The sequence below is a fragment of the Gymnodraco acuticeps genome, unplaced genomic scaffold (genome assembly GCF_902827175.1).
Source record: "Gymnodraco acuticeps unplaced genomic scaffold, fGymAcu1.1, whole genome shotgun sequence".
Lineage (NCBI taxonomy): Eukaryota > Metazoa > Chordata > Actinopteri > Perciformes > Bathydraconidae > Gymnodraco > Gymnodraco acuticeps.
This window is the reverse complement of record NW_022990647.1, coordinates 539,673-557,002: the sequence shown is the minus strand read 5'-3', so window position 1 is coordinate 557,002 and position 17,330 is coordinate 539,673. Positions and strand designations below refer to the sequence as shown.

The window sequence follows — 17,330 nt, the reverse complement described above, 5'->3', positions numbered from 1 at the left end:
CACCTCTGTCCTACTTCCTCCTCCTACCACACCCCATCAGGGCCGTTGTTCGAGGGAGAACTGTAAGTACCTGCATCCTCCTCCCCACCTAAAGACCCAACTGGAGATCAATGGAAGGAACAACCTTATCCAGCAGAAAAACATGGCAATGCTCGCCCAGCAGATGCAGCTTGCCAATGCCATGATGCCCGGCACACAGCTACAGCAAGTGGTGAGAGGACACATGCACAGCTCACATGAACATGAACACATATAGATTTGACTTTTGTCCTGCAAAAATGATGTATAAAACACTTCACATTTCAACTATTACATTTAAGTTTCAGTGCAGTATGATCACAACTTTGGAAGATTAAGTCATGAAACGTCAATGTTTATATACAGTGATAAAATATGATATTTTTGTCATGCAAAACACGCACAAATCAATGCATGCACACCCACACACACACTTGCAATACATCAGAAATGGCTTTGTGACTGTGCTGCATGCTCCAACAATCTGAAGGTAATGGCCGGAGCTCCAGTCAGCCAGTTCAAATGAATCTTTCCCCGATCCATGAAACCTTACAGAGTCAGTGAGACCTGTCAGTCAGGCTTGAAGTATTTCCTCTGTCTTGGCCTCTGTCCCTTTATGCTAAAGTCAGAGTGGTGGAGTGAATTTTTCACAGACTATTCAAAAGAGCTTCAGATGCTGCATGCTTGGACACACACACTCACATCCACACTCAGCTGATGGCTTATCACCCTTATCTAGGGAAGAGGGGCTGAGTTGAGAGGACCATTGAGAGAAACCGAGGGGAAACCATGAAAGGGTTTAAAGAAGCAATAGATCTCCCTGGGACGGCAAGCCTTCCTTTTCTGTTTATCCAGTTAAACCCCACGGCCCCGCGTCTGAGGGCTTCTTAATATTTAACAAACTATGAATGTGTCAAACCCACTTAACGGGAAGAAACTCAGCTATCAGACAATATTAACCATTTTTAGCTAAACGAAAGAAAAAGGGTAATAACAAAGGCTCTGAATTAGCCCTGAGCGCAAAAATGCTGACTCACTTATCACAGAACTCAAGTTAAAATACCCTTATTACTTATCGGATCTGCACAAACAAGATATCGATTAGCAAGCTGAAATTCCAGAGATTCCAGACATATAAGTATCACTGAGCGATCAGAACTCGCGGCGAAACGACAACAAACAACAACAATTAGCTTTATGGAGCCAAAACGGCTAAAAACGTCTTACCTTTGTTGTTTTCTGATCAAATGTTGTGTTCAATGGCATTAAAACGAGAACAACACTGCTGAAGGTTAATCCATAGGTTAATCCAATGTGTCTGTCACTTTGAAATGACTACTGATAATCCATCATTCCATTTTTATGTCAATAACGGAGATTTCATATTAGCTGCTACGATAGCTACTAGAGTGTATGACAGCTTCCGGTTCCAGGGCATTCTGGCTACGCATCACTCTATTCACCAATGGGTAATGTTTAGATGGATTTTAGGAACTTCCCCTCGATTCTATTGGCTCTAACGGTTAAAAAGGTGTCAATCATCAAAATCGACCGAGGGGGGCCAAAGAAATGGGAAATGCACCCAAATGAACCCAGAAGTGTTTTTTTTTTTCTAAATCTCTCTAAAAAGGTCAAATGTCACTTATTTTGCATCAATCTTGATACAGGGTACTCAATATGTTATAGTTTGGATTCCTAAAGCTTTTAGTATACTATCCCATCATTCAAGGGTGGTTTTCAAGGTGTTTTTTTTTTTTGGACGGACACTATAAATTACATTTTTTTACTATGTTCAATCTGAATTTACTTTAAAATTAAAATAAACTATTGATTCTGACTTTTCTACATCCAACTCACAGGTTTATCATTGCTTTGAGAAAAAAGATTATTAATTGACCCCTTTTAGAAGTGAAGATATAGTCAATTGTTATGGGAATGTCATTTTCGAGCCTGAGGCCTGAAAAACAGGCTCAGGGCTCAACTGGTTAAGTCATGGGGAGAGAGAAAGTAAGGATAGGAGAGGAGCAGGAAGACAGTCTGACAGAGAAGGACGGAGCAGAAGAAGAAGAAAGGAGTGAGGCAGGAAGAGATAAATGAACAGAGTAAGACAGGTATAGTAAAGTGAAAGAGATATGACTCCAGCAGGGAGTAGAAAGTTCTTTAGACATACACCACAAAGAAAAGTCATGAAAACAGAGCTACTTTGTGAGCAAAGGAAACCAAGGCTAAGACCCGGTACTAGCCTTTTCAACAATCAGACTTTCTTCCTCCATCCCTCCCCTGTGTCCGTAGCTTAGTTTTCTGTCCCCTCCACAGTATCTCTACCAAATGATGCCTGCTGCTTTCCCATTGTTTTGTCTAAAGCTGTCAACCCTCCCTCTACGGGTGTAGGAGAGTGTTTTTATTTCATGCATGGAACTGTGCAGAGGGTGAAGTAATTAGAGTCCATTACAGCTATCTGCGAGTCATGGTATTGGTGCTGCTTTTTATTACAGTCATTGTCAGTGGACAGCCCACTTTACAATTACATCTATCTACAGTACTGTTTTACTCACTCCTTCAGTCATTGTTGGTTTACTTGTTTGGTGGAAAAAGTGTTGAAATAAGGTTTAAAGAAGGGTGTTACAAGTGACAAGTGTCCACAATGTAGATAATGAGGCAATTCAATAAATCTAAAGTTTCAAAATGGTTATGTTTGATAGATTTAAAGTAGAGATCTGGTGCACTTGTTCAGTACAGACATTCAATCAGACAACTATAAAACTCACCTTTCCATCACAGCAGTGTTGTAGTCAAGTCACCAATTCACGAGTCCAAGTCACTCTCGAGTCCCCACTCTTCAAGTCCGAGTCCAAGTCCGAGTCACCTAGGGAGAGTCGTAGTCGAGTCCGAGTCCAAGTCCGAGTCACCCAAGGAGTGTCCGAGTCCGAGTCGAGTCCGAGTCACCATTACCTGTGTTCGAGTCCGAGTCCAAGTCCGAGTCACCTAAGAAGAGTCCAAGTCAAGTCCGAGTCACAAGTCTTCATGTATTAATCTTAGTGGATATATGTGTTGAAATGTAGCTGTAGCTCCTCTACATTGCTTTTAATAATATCACAATGTCCAACAACCAATAAGTGAACGTTTAAATGATATCAATAAAGATTAAGCCCCAGAAAGCACATTGCTACTTAGCATGCACAATGACGACATTCTGCATGTTAAGTAGCCATGTGCTTTCATGTTATCGGCTGAATCTTTACTTATTGATTTGATCACATTACTCTGATGATAGTGTTCAATACAGCCTACCTATATATATATATATATATATATATATATATATATATATATATGAACTCCATCCTTAGAGTAATGTGTTATGGAGCCTCCGTGATGGAGATCATTTTCAGTCTCTAATTTTCACGTTCATTGTAGGCTAGGGCTAGGCTACTCATCATCTGCAGTATCACCAAGGACATGTATAGCTTTTTAACAGTATCTATCTAGACAATAAAACTGCACTTGGTCCCAGGATGTGATATCAACCCCTACCTCCATCTAACCCGACATTTTTAAAACCTTTGTGGAGTCAATTTAGTGGCTAACGTTAACGTGGGTTAGCAAGCTAACAATAGCATTTCTACTTACTTTTCTGGGTGCCGCCGTGAAAGGTGCCGATTGAAATTCGACGTTGTCCCAGTCTTCTCTTCTATCTTCTGTCCACATAATGTGCATTTTGCGCTGCTCTTTCCCAATATGGAAACAAAATCTTTAAAAGCATACAGCACGATGCGGGGTGTGTCTCTGGACATCTTTAGACTGGTATAGCAGCGGGGGCGCGCCCAGTACGTGAACTCGCCTCACAGGTGCACACGCCAGGACACAGAGGACATCAGACTCCAGAGAAAACTTGCTCGAGTACGAGTCCAAGTCCGAGTCATCCAAGGAGTGTCCGAGCTGAGTCCGAGTACGAGTCATCATTACCTGTGTTCGAGTCCTAGTCCGAGTCCAAGTCATCGTGCGTGAGAATTCACGAGTCCGAGTCCGAGTCGCGTCAATCAGTGCGCGAGTCCGAGTCAAGTCACGAGTCCCAAAAATCGGCACTCGAGTACTCCATCTCTGCATCACAGTCACTGGTTCGACAACTCTCAGCTGCTATCACGATCAAATTGCATTGTTGCTAGTAGAAATAGTGACGATAAATAAAATATTATTCATCCAAATGTGCCATTAACGATTGAAAGGGGAGAATAATCAAACACAGTACTAAGTTCTAAGTTTAGGTAAACCAATGTAAAGCTCATACAGTCTGATACATATATTGTATCTTCCTGAACTTTAGCACATACTTTTAAACAGTTACAAAGGCGATGATTCAACGTTATGGTTATTTTGACTACGCAGTAGACTTGTATAATAGTGGGAGTTTATTATGTTTTGTAAACCTCATTTTTTCAATTGGGTTTGGGCTTCTGTGTTAGACTGCATTATTTTGTGTCATCATCATTCCTTCACAACAACATAATATTGACCTGCTTTACATCCAAAGGAAGGCTACCCAGTGTGCTTTAGTGCAAAGTGGAGGATGAGGGGACTTTAACGGCTACAGTTGATCCTGCAAAAATACGTATTCTGTTACTACTTAAAAACTGTCTACATACACCAGCCAACCCCAATTAGCGGCCCGCAGGCCAGATCCGGCCCACGAGAGACAAATGCATGGCCGGCGCTGATCTACTGGCATTCACTTGTTATAACATATTAATTAAATGTCCGGTTTTGCTTTATTTTGACCTCCGTCGACACTCGTAAACCTCACCCTTGACCTTATCGCGTGCATATGCAAGACGTGCTTTGCACGCTTAATTAAAAAAAATTAAAGAAATCTAGACCGCAAAATAATTAAACAAGTGAGTGCCTGTTTTTCCTGGCCAAGGTCAGGGTACTTGAACACAACACAAGCCTAACGTGTCATCACGTGGTATATGTCTCGTCTACAGGGGTGTAGTTCTGACGGAGAGCACCAGAACGCCGCTCCGCTCCGGCACTTCCAAAAATTGCAGTACCCATAAGGAGCCGTACACATGCTGCAGTTTTTGCGTGGCTGTGTCTTAGTTGTAAGCCCAGTGGCGATCTGTTCATCTGTCATACTGATCATACAGTCAATAACTTTGTTGTTATTAGCATCTGGTTAGCTAGCTATGCTAACGAATATAAGAAGCTTTTTCTACAACCAGTGAGGTAAAGGCACATCTTTATATGATCATTAGGCCTATAGTTATAAAACAAATAAGAGAATAAAGTAAACAGGTATAAAATACTATATGACAGTAAAAAAAAGTTGTTATTAATAAACAAGAATACAGTTTGAAAGGAGAGTGATTTGTACGGAAGAGGATTAGGGCCACATAAAAAAAATTTTTGTGATGATTTGAAAAAAAAAATTTTTTTTTTTGTTCTGAGAAAAAAGTCAGAATTCTGACTTTAATCTCAGAATTCTGACTTTTTTCTCAGAACAAAAAAACATTTTTTTTTTTGGGAGAAAAAAAGTCAGAATTCTGACTTTAATCTCAGAATTCTGACTTTTTTCTCAGAACAAAAAAAAATATTTTTTTGGGAGAAAAAAAGTCAGAATTCTGACTTTAATCTCAGAATTCTGACTTTAATCTCAGAATTCTGACTTTAATCTCAGAATTCTGACTTTTTCTCAAAACAAAAAAACATTTTTTTTTTTGGGAGAAAAAAGTCAGAATTCTGACTTTAATCTCAGAATTCTGACTTTTTTCTCAGAACAAAAAAACTTTTTTTTTTGGGAGAAAAAAAATCAGAATTCGGACTTTAATCTCAGAATTCTGACTTTAATCTCAGAATTCTGACTTTTTTCTCAGAAATACCGGTAACTGTAGAACCAGCTTCACTGCGATTTACACATTGCAGTAGGCAACAATGGAGGACGTGAGTGCATTTCTGCGCGCCAGAGGGGGTCCAAGAGGAAACCATAATAAGTCATTTTACAACCATCTGCAATGTGTAAATCGCAGTGAAGCTGGTTCTACAGTTACCGGTATTTCTGACTTTTTTCTCCCAAATAAAATGTTTTTTTTTTGTTCTGAGAAAAAAGTCAGAATTCTGAGATTAAAGTCAGAATTCTGACTTTTTTTCTCCCAAAAAAAAAAAATGTTTTTTTGTTTCTGAGAAAAAAGTCAGAATTCTGAGATTAAAGTCAGAATTCTGACTTTTTTCTCCCAAAAAAAATATTTTTTTTTTGTTCTGAGAAAAAAGTCAGAATTCTGAGATTAAAGTCAGAATTCTGAGATTAAAGTCAGAATTCTGAGATTAAAGTCAGAATTCTGACTTTTTTCTCAGAACAAAAAAAAAAATAATTTTTTTTTCAAATCCTCACAAATTTTTTTTTTTATGTGGCCCTAATCCTCTTCCGTAGATTTGTAAAATATCCATAAAGAAAAATAAATCTGCTTACAGTTATGTTTCATATGAGTGTTGAGAGATGTATCCATAGATCTCCTAATTTTGCTCTCAAAGTGCACCGGATTGATGCTTTCAACTTCAACATTTAAAAAAACAAATCTTCCCAGGGGAGCATGCCCCCCGGACCCCCCTAGAGGAGGTTAGGTCCCCCCCCCCCACTTAAATCATGTTCACAGGAGTCTAAATACATTTGCACACATCTTGTGTCCATATCTTTCTGTTTTGGTGGTCATGCCACAACCGTGCACGTGAATGCGCGAGTCATGGTAAGATATCTGGATTAAGAGGTTGCTTTTTCTTTGCACAGCATGAAAGAAAGGCGAAATGAATGGGCTGTGATTTTAGTATTTTTAAGCAGAGGTCAATAATTTGTACGGCCCTCGGAGGATGTTGAAAACATTGAAATGGCCCTTGAGAGGAAAAAGGTTCCCCACCCCTGGGCTAGAGCTTGTACTGGCATATGATTCGATTGGCTGACGCCTCCGTCGAGGCGTCAAAAGTAGAACATTGCTCTACTTTTGCAGCGAGCACCGCGAGAGAAGCTACGCTTTGCTTCCACAATGCAGTTCGGCGAATCGTGACGTCACCCCATTCAAAGTGAATGGGCAGAAGCGTTGAAGCGGCAACGCACGCCGCCGTTTGTAGGGGCCGTTAGAGATGGGAAGCTCTAAGTTGCTGAAAGCTCAACAAAAGGATGCACCAGTGTGTGACTTCTGGATCAACGTGGTTCCCCAAGCTCGGTTCAAAAACACCAGAGCTATTGCTATGTTCCTACTCACAATGTTCCCCTCAACATAAATCTGCGAATCAGGATTTTCTTCAATGAATGCTATCAAAAGCCAGGACAGGAACAGACTCTCCAGTGCACATCTTGGACAGTGCCTCAGGCCACAACAGAATACAAGCCCAACATCAGACAGGTTGCCTCATCCCACCGCTCTCACTTCTCTCACTGATTGGTGAGTGAACAACATCAATTTATTTTTTGCAATTTGTCAATTCTATTGTGGTATAATAATTATTAAGACAAAAATAACCATTTTATAGTTATATTTTATATATACATTAGTTTCCTAAATAAAATGCTACCCAGCGTAATTAAAAACAAATTAATAAAATGAGATAGCAAAAACCTTGGATAATGCAGGGCTTTTAACAACAGCCGACAAACTGGTCAAATTGAATACAACATTCAAATAATATATAAAAAATAAAGTAAAAAAAACCCAATATTATTTGATATTTACAGCCTGATATTATTTGGTACAGATATTTAAAAATGTTAAAACTAATAATGCGGTGTATGACATTATAAAAGTAACTAACTGAAACTCAGTTAAAAGTGTGTGTGTTACTGTTACGGTGTGTGGGGGACGGGCGGAACGGCCCGGGGGCAAGGCAGAGTTCAGGGTGGGGCGAAGGCCAAACAACTCCGGAGGCCGGGCAGGACCCGGTGTCGGCCGAACAGGAACCGGAGCCGGTGGGACAGGCTTTGGCAGGATCCCCCACGGAAGAGGACCAGGAGTTGGCAGCACCCCCGGCGAGACAGATGATGGCGGAGCCGCCAACAAAACTGGACAAGGGGTTGGCAGTACCCCTGGCAGGACAGGAGATGGCGGGGCCTCCAACTGGACTGGACATAGAGCTGGCAGGATCCCCAGCGGAACCTCCAAAGGCACGGGACATAGAGTTGGCAGGACCCCCGATAGAAGAGTAGTCGGGGGTACCTACAACGGAACAGGGCAAGGGATTGGCAGGACCCCCGGCAGAAGAGTAGTCGGCAGGGCCTCCAACGGGACAGGACACAGGGTTGGCAGGACCCCCGGCAGGAGAGTAGTCGGCGGGGCCTCCAACGGCACAGGACTTAGGGTTGGCAGGACCCCCGGCAGAAGAGTAGTTGGCGGGGCCTCCAACGGCACTGGACATAGGGTTGGCAGGACCCCCGGCAGAAGAGTAGTCGGCGGGACCCCCAACGGGACAGGACATAGGGTTGGCAGGACCCCCGGCAGGAGAGTAGTCGGCGGGGCCTTAAACGGGACAAGACACAGGGTTGGCAGGGACCCCCCGGCAGGAGAGTAGTCGGCGGGGCCTCCAACGGCACAAGACTTAGGGTTGGCAGGACCCCCGGCAGAAGAGTAGTCGGCGGGGCCTCCAATGGGACAGGACAAAGGGTTGGCAGGACCCCCAGCAGAACCTCCAACGGTACAGGACATAGGGTTGGCAGGACCCCCGGCAGAAGAGCAGTCTGCGGGACCTCCAACCAGAGTCCTGCACGGGTCTGATTTTCAAGACCCGCTCCCGCCCCGCACCCGCGACGTGCAATACCGAACCCGCCCCGCTACCCGCACATATTGCCAATTAGTTCCGCGACCCGACCCGTCGGCACAAGATCCACAACCCGACCCGAACCCGCATATATATGAGCAGTGAAAACGTGCAATTATTAACACACGCAGTTGCATATTTGTCTCAAAAAGCGTGGGATGTTGGTTATTTTCTCCATCTAGGATGACACCAAAAGCCTCCCAGACGTTGGATTTCGCTCTTGAGGAAGTGTTATTGAAATGCTGTATTCTCGGCTAGAGAGCTTCACCTCAGCCATTTAGAATGTGGCGCGCACAGCAGCAGATTGATGCGCTGCAGAGGTTATGGTTATGGTTATGATTATGCAGGGTAGAGGTCTGAGGATTTTAAACATTAAACTAAATTTCCTGCATCCAACGGCACAGGACATGGGGTTGGCAGGACCCCCAGCAGGAGAGTAGTCGGCGGGACCCCCAACGGGACAGGACATAGGGTTGGCAGGACCCCCAGCAGGAGAGTAGTCGGCGGGACCCCCAACGGGACAGGACATAGGGTTGGCAGGACCCCCGGCAGGAGAGTAGTCGGCGGGACCCCCAACGGGACAGGACAAAGGATTGGCAGGACCCCCAGCGGAACCTCCAATGGAACAGGACATGGGGTTGGCAGGACCCCCGGCAGAAGAGCAGTCTGCGGGACCTCCAACGGCACAGGACATGGGGTTGGCAGGACCCCCGGCAGAAGAGCAGTCTGCGGGACCTCCAACGGCTCAGGACATGGGGTTGGCAGGACCCCTGGCAGAAGAGTAGTCTGCGGGACCTCCAACGGCACATGAGTAGGGACTTGAGTGGGAACTCGAGAGAGGGCTTGAGAGGGAACTCGAGAGGAAACTTGAGAGGTGACTTGAAAGGAATCTCGAGAGGGAACTTGAACGGAGACTCGAGAGGTGACCCGATAGGGAACTCGAGAGAGGGCTTGAGAGGGAACTCGAGAGGGAACTAGAGAGGGAACTCGAGAGGTGACTCGAGAGGAGACTAGAGAGGGAACTCGAGAGGAGACTCGAGAGGAGACTAGAGAGGGAACTCGAGAGGAGACTTGAGAGAGAACTCGAGAGGAGACTTGAGAGGGGATTTGAGAGGAAACTTGAGAGGGGACTAGAGAGGGAACTTGTGTCGGTCGGTATGCCGACAGGACTCGGGGAGCTGGTGTTGGCTGGAGAGCCAACAGGTGACGAGGAGCCGGAGTCGGGACCATGACTGCTGGGGCCGGTACTTTAGCCAGAACCATGGCTGGAACTGGTGCCGGAACCATGGCTGCTGGGCCCAGTACTTGAGCCGGAATCATGGCTGCATGGGCCGGTTCTGGAGCCGGAAACATGGCTGTAAGATCCAGTTCTGGAGCCGGAAACATGGCTGTAAGGTCCGGAGCTGAAGCCTGGATCATGGCTGTGTGGGCCGGCTTTGGAGCCGGAATTTAAGCCGGAACCATGGCTGCCGAGGCCGGAACTTGGGCCGGAACCATAGCTGCCGGGGCCAGAACTGGGGCTGGAACCATGGCTGCTGGGGCCAGAACTGGGGCTGGAACCATGGCTGCTGGGGCCGGAACTGGGTCTGGAACCATGGCTGCTGGGGCCAGAACGGGGCCGTAACCATGGCAGCTGGGGCCAGAACTGGGTCTGGAACCATGGCTGCTGGGGCCAGAACAGGGGCCGGAACCATAGCTGCTGGGGCCAGAACTGGGGCCGGAACCATGGCTGCTGGGGCCAGAACTGGGGCTGGAACCATGGCACTTTGGGCTCGTGCTGCTAACCTGGCCTTGCGACTCCTTTTTTTGGAGCCGTTTGGAGGCTCCGTGGACCTCCAAAAGCCAGACGAGTACCAGTGTATGGCTCCTGGACTGTAGCAAACACTGGGTGAGAAGCAGGGGCTGACGCCAGACGGAACACACTGAGGTGTACGGCGCCAGGTTGGGAGTTGGGAGTCAGGGTACTAGCATGCCTGGGGCTAGCAGGCCCGGGAATCACACACCGAGAGGAAGTCCAAAATCCAGCCAGGTAAGAACTTCACTAAACCTGGCTTCTCCATAGCCATCTGGTGTGCCTCAGCCATAGCAGCCTCTCGCTGCTGAACCCTGACCACTCCTATCCATCGATGAGCGCAGACAGACAGAGAAAAGGTAACATCCAATAGTTCCTGCTCAAAACGGATCTGCTGGGCCCATATCTCAGGTCGGTTCGTAATGTTACGGTGTGTGCAGGAAGTAGGACCCAAATGCAGATTAAAGTGTCAAAAATATCTCCTTTATGTCAAGGCTATACTATAAACAAAGACAGAACAAAACACTCACCGAAGACCAAGTCATAACACAAGACGAACTGACAAAGACAGACAGAAAAACCAGAACTTAAATACACACAAGACTAATTATACAAACAAGACACAGGTGAGGAGGGAGGAGAAAACACAGGGACACCAGGTGCACACAATCGGGTAATAAGACACACCAGGGAAACTAACGACAGATCTAAAGACAAAACACAACGCAGACAGAAAACCAAAGACAGATCTAGACAAGACACAACGCAGACAGAAAACCAAAAACAGATCTAGACAAGACAAAACACAACACAGACAGAAACAGGCAAGACAGGAGGTGAAGACCTTTCAAAATAAAACATGAAACAAAAGACAGAAAAAGACAAGACAAAATACAACACAGACAGATCTTGACAGTTACAGTGTTTGCTGAATTGGATGTGGACCTGTCTGACTATTTGATCAGAGTTCACTCTGTTGTTTTTTATTTTGTTGTATTATTATGCCCCACCAGACCACGGCAAAATCATTTGTATTTGTTAAAGCATTTATTTATTATTATTGTTAATAAATGTTTGATTTCGGTCTAATTTTGGTTCAAGGATGCATTTTTCCTTTACTCTCAACACAGGGTTTGTTTAATTTCTACTGCCACTACTACAACAATTATAATAGAGGTAACATCTGCACATAGTGTAAAACAACTTTTAGTGACACATCATATTTTGGCCCTTAGCTTGTCATGCTTGACACAAATTGGCCCTTTGGTAAATATAATTGGGGAACCCTGACATACACTATTAGTCTGGGAGCCAAAGCCTGATTTTTAGATGAACCTTGTTTCATCTGATAACGTTTTTTTCCTGCTGTTTCTTGTAGCTTGGAGGTACCTCTTCAACAGGAGGGTGCCCGGTGATATCCCTTGAGCATTTTTGGATATTAACCCCGTCATGGCCAAAATCCCAGAAAGATAAGGATTTATGAGATTTCATTACATTACATTACATTACATTGCATTTAGCTGACGCTTTTATCCAAAGCGACTTACAATAAGTACATTCGACCAGGAAGACACAACCTTGAAGAAAACAGAATCATATAAGTACATCAGGTTTCATAGAGCCAAACATTTCAAGTGCTACTCAACTGGCTTTAGATAAGCCAGTCCTTTATTAGTATATAAGTGCTTTGTTAATAGTTCTATCGCTCGAAGTGGAGTCGAAAGAGATGAGTTTTCAGTCTGCGCCGGAAGATGTGCAAGCTATCTGCTGTTCTGATGTCAATGGGGAGCTCATTCCACCATCTTGGAGCCAGGATAGCAAACCCACGTGTTTTTGCCGATGGGAACTTGGGTCCCCCTCGCAGCGAGGGCGCAGCGAGTCGTTTGGCTGATGCAGAGCGTAGTGCACGCGCTGGGGTGTACGGTTTAACCATGTCCTGGATGTACGAAGGGCCAGATCCATTTGCAGCATGGTAAGCAAGTACCAGTGTCTTGAAGTGGATTCTAGCAGTTACCGGAAGCCAGTGAAGGGAGCGGAGGAGCGGAGTGGTGTGGGAAAATTTAGGAAGGTTGAAGACCAAACGAGCCGCTGCATTCTGGATGAGCTGCAGAGGTCGGATGGCACATGCAGGTAGACCAGCCAGGAGGGAGTTGCAGTAGTCTAGGCGTGAGATGACGAGAGCCTGGACCAGAACCTGCGTCGCTTTCTGTGTCAGCTGGGGACGTATCTTCCTGATGTTGTAAAGCGTGTATCTGCAGCAACGGGTTGTGGCAGCTATGTTTGCAGTGAAGGACAGGTTGTTATCTAGGGTCACACCCAGATTCCTTGCAGTCTGAGTCGGGGAAACAACTGAGGTGCCGATGTTGATTGTTAGGTCAAGAGTGGGACAATCTTTTCCCGGAAGGAAGAGCAGCTCAGTCTTGTCAAGGTTGAGCTTGAGGTGATGAGCAGACATCCACTGAGAGATGTCAGCTAGACAAGCAGAGATGCGTGCGACGACCTGGGTCTCTGAGCGGGGAAAGGACAGAATTAATTGGGTGTCGTCAGCGTAGCAGTGGTATGAAAAACCATGCGGGCTAATGACTGATCCGAGTGAGTTTGTGTACAGGGAGAAGAGGAGGGGACCAAGAACAGAGCCCTGAGGGATCCCTGTAGTTAATTGACAAGGGTGGGACTCAGACCCTCTCCAAGTCACCCTGTAGGTACGGTCTTTCAGATATGAGGTGAGGAGGGAAAGTGCAGAGCCTGAAACTCCAAGTTTTTGGAGAGTGCGATAATATTGAAATATATTCAAATCAAATGCATCACATTTGCCCTCCCCACTGTTTATATTCATACAGTGCATTGTATTCTAAATTAATTCATATTAACCCTTTCAAGCTGACCCAGCAAAACATACTTTTGTAGTGCAGTGAATTCTGCAAAGACAATGCAAGCAACAGCGTGGTGTTTATTGCCAACAACAAAAAGGAAAGGCAAGCAGATTGTTGCTCATTATCATATAGAAATGACACATTACAAATATTGCTGATGATCATCTAGTGTTAGGATCTTGAGCAACCCACCCTGAAACATGCACAGAACATTGTGAATGGCAAACCATGCACTTTACAACTGCACTTCTTGGAGTTGCAAGGGGTCTCACTCTTGCATCTCCAAAATGTAATCTGGGACAAGTTTGGCATCTTCTGGTAGATGGGTTGGGATCAGTGACCTGTTACACATATCTTTTTTCCATTCAAATTCCTCTGGGTTCAGTGCTGGCAGCAGGTTTACATTGAGATTTCGCCACAACATTGCCTGAAAGTGGGCCCTCTTAACATTCTCAATGAAGGCTTCATTTGTTGGTGGTAGAGCAACAAGGTTTGGAGCAGACATATGTCCTTTTCCATTATTTCCCCCCCAGACAAGTAGCCTTGTGTGTGACATGTCTGTGTTCTCCTTTATGCCATAACAGGCTGAGATGAAGGCAGTGGCTTGGTAGAGGATTTGCTGGAATGGTGCATCCATGTTGCTGATAGTTCGTAGCTTTCAGGACTTTGAGGACAGAGCCTTTTCCCAACCCATAGTAAGACACTACAGTGTCCCATCCCGATATGGCATGGGCTGGTAAAAGGTTCTCGACAATTTCTGAATGCTTGGACAGTGTCGCCTTGATGTTCACTATTGCTCTTTCCTTGCGGGGGGATTCCATGATGAGTGGTACATCCAGTCCTGCCTGATGGTGATGGTGAAGGAGTAGGACGAACACATCTGTGTCATCAGAAACCACAGAGATTTGATGGGCTTCTCCAGCACACCCCAGGACTTGTTGGACAATGATGGTGTCAGCTTCTTCCATTCTGATTTTCTAGCTCATATCGGCTCCTTCTTTCTTCCATCCTGATCTCGATGGGGCATGAGTCCTCCCCTGTCACCACCAACTTGTGTTTGTTTGTGCCCCGTAGATGGAAAAGCCTGTCTTCGGTCAGTTCCTTAAATAGTAATAGATTGAGCTGTTTCTTGCTTTCAATGGATGACAAGACAACCTTCTGGGCTGGTAGCTTAGTTGATAGGAGGAGATGATGTTTCCTACTGACCACTGTCTCCCTGACATCTCTGGTGACAGACTTGATACTGTAATCATAGTATCTGTCAAAGATGAGGTAGACGTCATTCTCTGACAGGTATGAAATCAGCTGTGTTTTAACATTATCAATAAAATCAGCAACAGTACCATCAGCTGGCCAGTGTATGGTCCAAAGAAGTGCTGATCCATCAATGACAGTGACATCTGCATCACCGGCATTCCTCCTGGAGACTTCAACCTGGAGTGACTTCTTCAGTGTGGACTTGGCTTTACAAATTCGCATTCCGTCCTCTGTGAACATGGCAGTTGGGACTGGTGCCAGCTCATAGGTGAAGACATCCTTCACGTCAACATCGCGATAGCTAGAGAACAGTGCGATGGTCCTCGAATAGATCACATTTAGGTCATACATTTTGGAGTCGCCAATTTTGATGGATTTCGTTGTTTTTTGCCATGGTCTTCACTTTGCTTGAGATGGTGTTGTAAAATCCCTCTAGCCAGGTGTTACGGTTGCTGTTTCTGTCTGCTCATTAATATGCCTGTGAGTGTTTTCAGCTGTGCGTGTAATATGTAAATAAGCTGCGCAGTAGCCCTGACGTCATTGGCTGCCCATCCTCTGGTCCGCCTCTGAAGATGGTGATTTGATTGACGTCATCCAATCGCAGCGCACAGCCGGCGCACATCTGCAGGGGAGGAGTACAAAGGCCGCGGACTATCACCACTCTGGAGGCTCTGTTGAGTGAACAGACGCCTCTCGCTACTTGCTCCTTAGTGAATTCTGTTGAACTGTGGTTAACCTTGTGTGATTAGTTAGTGGTTAGAGTAGTTTTGGATTCTGTGATTGTCGCCTTTAGTTTAGCTGTGTTTTGTATAGATTCCTTGGTTAGTTGTACCACTTGTAAAGTGAGGTTTTGTTTCGTTCTTTATATTATTTATTTTCCCTGTATGCCATCAGACTCCTTTTTTAGAGTCCTCCTTTTGTTGGGTTATCAACCTGTGCCCTTTTGGCCCTTTTGTTTGTTCAGGCTGCACGCCTTCCCTTTTGTTTCATCCTGTTCTGTAATAAAACCACTTATAATTATAATAGTGCCACATACATCTTGCCAAATACAATCTGGAGGCATAATACGTATGTAACAAAATCTTGCAATTATGGTTTAATTACATAATCACAGGGTATATTACACTTTAGATGAAATGGTTACAACATGTGTTAGACATGACATGAAAAGCTGGCATAAAAGGGTTAATATTCATTAATTTGGAACACATGACCTCCTTTATGAATAAACATTGGAGAAAGCAACATTTGGTGCATTTCGTTTGAGAATTTTGCATGAAATCTCACAAATCCTTATTTTTCAGGGATTTGGGCATTTTGGGCATAAAGGGGTTAATATCCGAAAATGCTCAAGGGATATCACTGGGCACCCTGTTGGATTTTGAAGAGGTACCCCCAAGCTACAAGAAACAGCAGAGAAAAAAAACGTTATCTGATGAAACAAGGTTCAACCTCACGGCTCCCGGACTATATGCATTTACTGAGGAAATGAACAGGGCATGGTTGTTTTATTAAAATCAGGTGTGGTTTGTTTAAGTGTTACTTTTTATATTGAAAAGGGGATGGCCTAAAACAGCAGATATAAAACAATATTCATATATTAAAGAGATGCAGAGTTCCACATAGTTTCATTTTGTTTGCCTGTCATTTGCTTCTGTAGTGCTTCTGTAGTGTGTTGCATCCCTTTAATCAAATAACAGACAGCTTCAGGTTCTTACACTCCCTCTCCAGAAGCCTCCAATGTTTGCCTCAGACCTGTTTAAGAAAATAATATGTTTTCATAACAATAGTAAATCCAAACAAAACTACCAACCCTGCCTTGTCCTAAATCTACCTCCACAGTTCTTACGAAGGTCAGTTTTAGAAACGTTATTATGTAGTTTACCATTTCTTATCAGAAATACTGATTGACAAATCACTGCATCAAGTCTTACAACATACAAATTAAGTAATTACAAACTCTACAATTAAATAAATTCCCCTTTATTGCCTTTAATACAATTGTCAACATTACTTAGTAGAGGTGTTGTGCATTACAAAACAGTTTCCTTTAGACACTTCCACAAACCAGAGTAAAATGAAATTACTGCCAACACAACTACACCTGCTAAACTGATAAGCTAACGTTAGCTTAGCATTTGAAGTAGAACTACTCAATAAACATTTTATGTAGGATAAGTTTCCATCACAAAATTATTTACAAAATGAAACAGAGACAAATTAAGCCAACCACTAAAGTTTAGTTTAAAAATAAGCTGTGGTGAGTGGTTTGACGAACCCAATTCGCACAGGTTAAAATGCATTTCACTTTTGATTATGTTTTTATAGCAAATGTAACCAAGCTGGTAGAGATCGTCATTAGTGTTTAATATTATAAGCATATTGAACTAAAAGTTATTAAACGTAATTAAAATATAATTATGTGGCAGCTTATAACTTCAACTCATTATCTTACCTTAAACTTAATGCAACAATATGCAACGCTTGGCAGTGGCATCATAAACATCATTCATCTCTTCTGTCTCAACTGCCAGCACAGAAAACAGGACACAGTTTCTGCATCTTTGCTGTATTCAGTGTGTAGGTTTTGAAGT

The 17,330-nt window shown here is 44.1% G+C and overlaps 1 protein-coding gene across 1 annotated transcript in view; it reads left to right on the top strand.

Annotated features, from left to right (window-relative positions):
• The window catches only part of LOC117554842 (muscleblind-like protein 1), a gene marked incomplete in the record, with an annotated part of 108,534 nt that overhangs the window by 66,725 nt on the left and 24,479 nt on the right, over positions 1-17,330 (top strand). Inside the window, 1 exon segment of the mRNA XM_034229391.1 lies at positions 41-211. Within this exon segment, the coding sequence (XP_034085282.1) occupies positions 41-211 (171 nt within the window).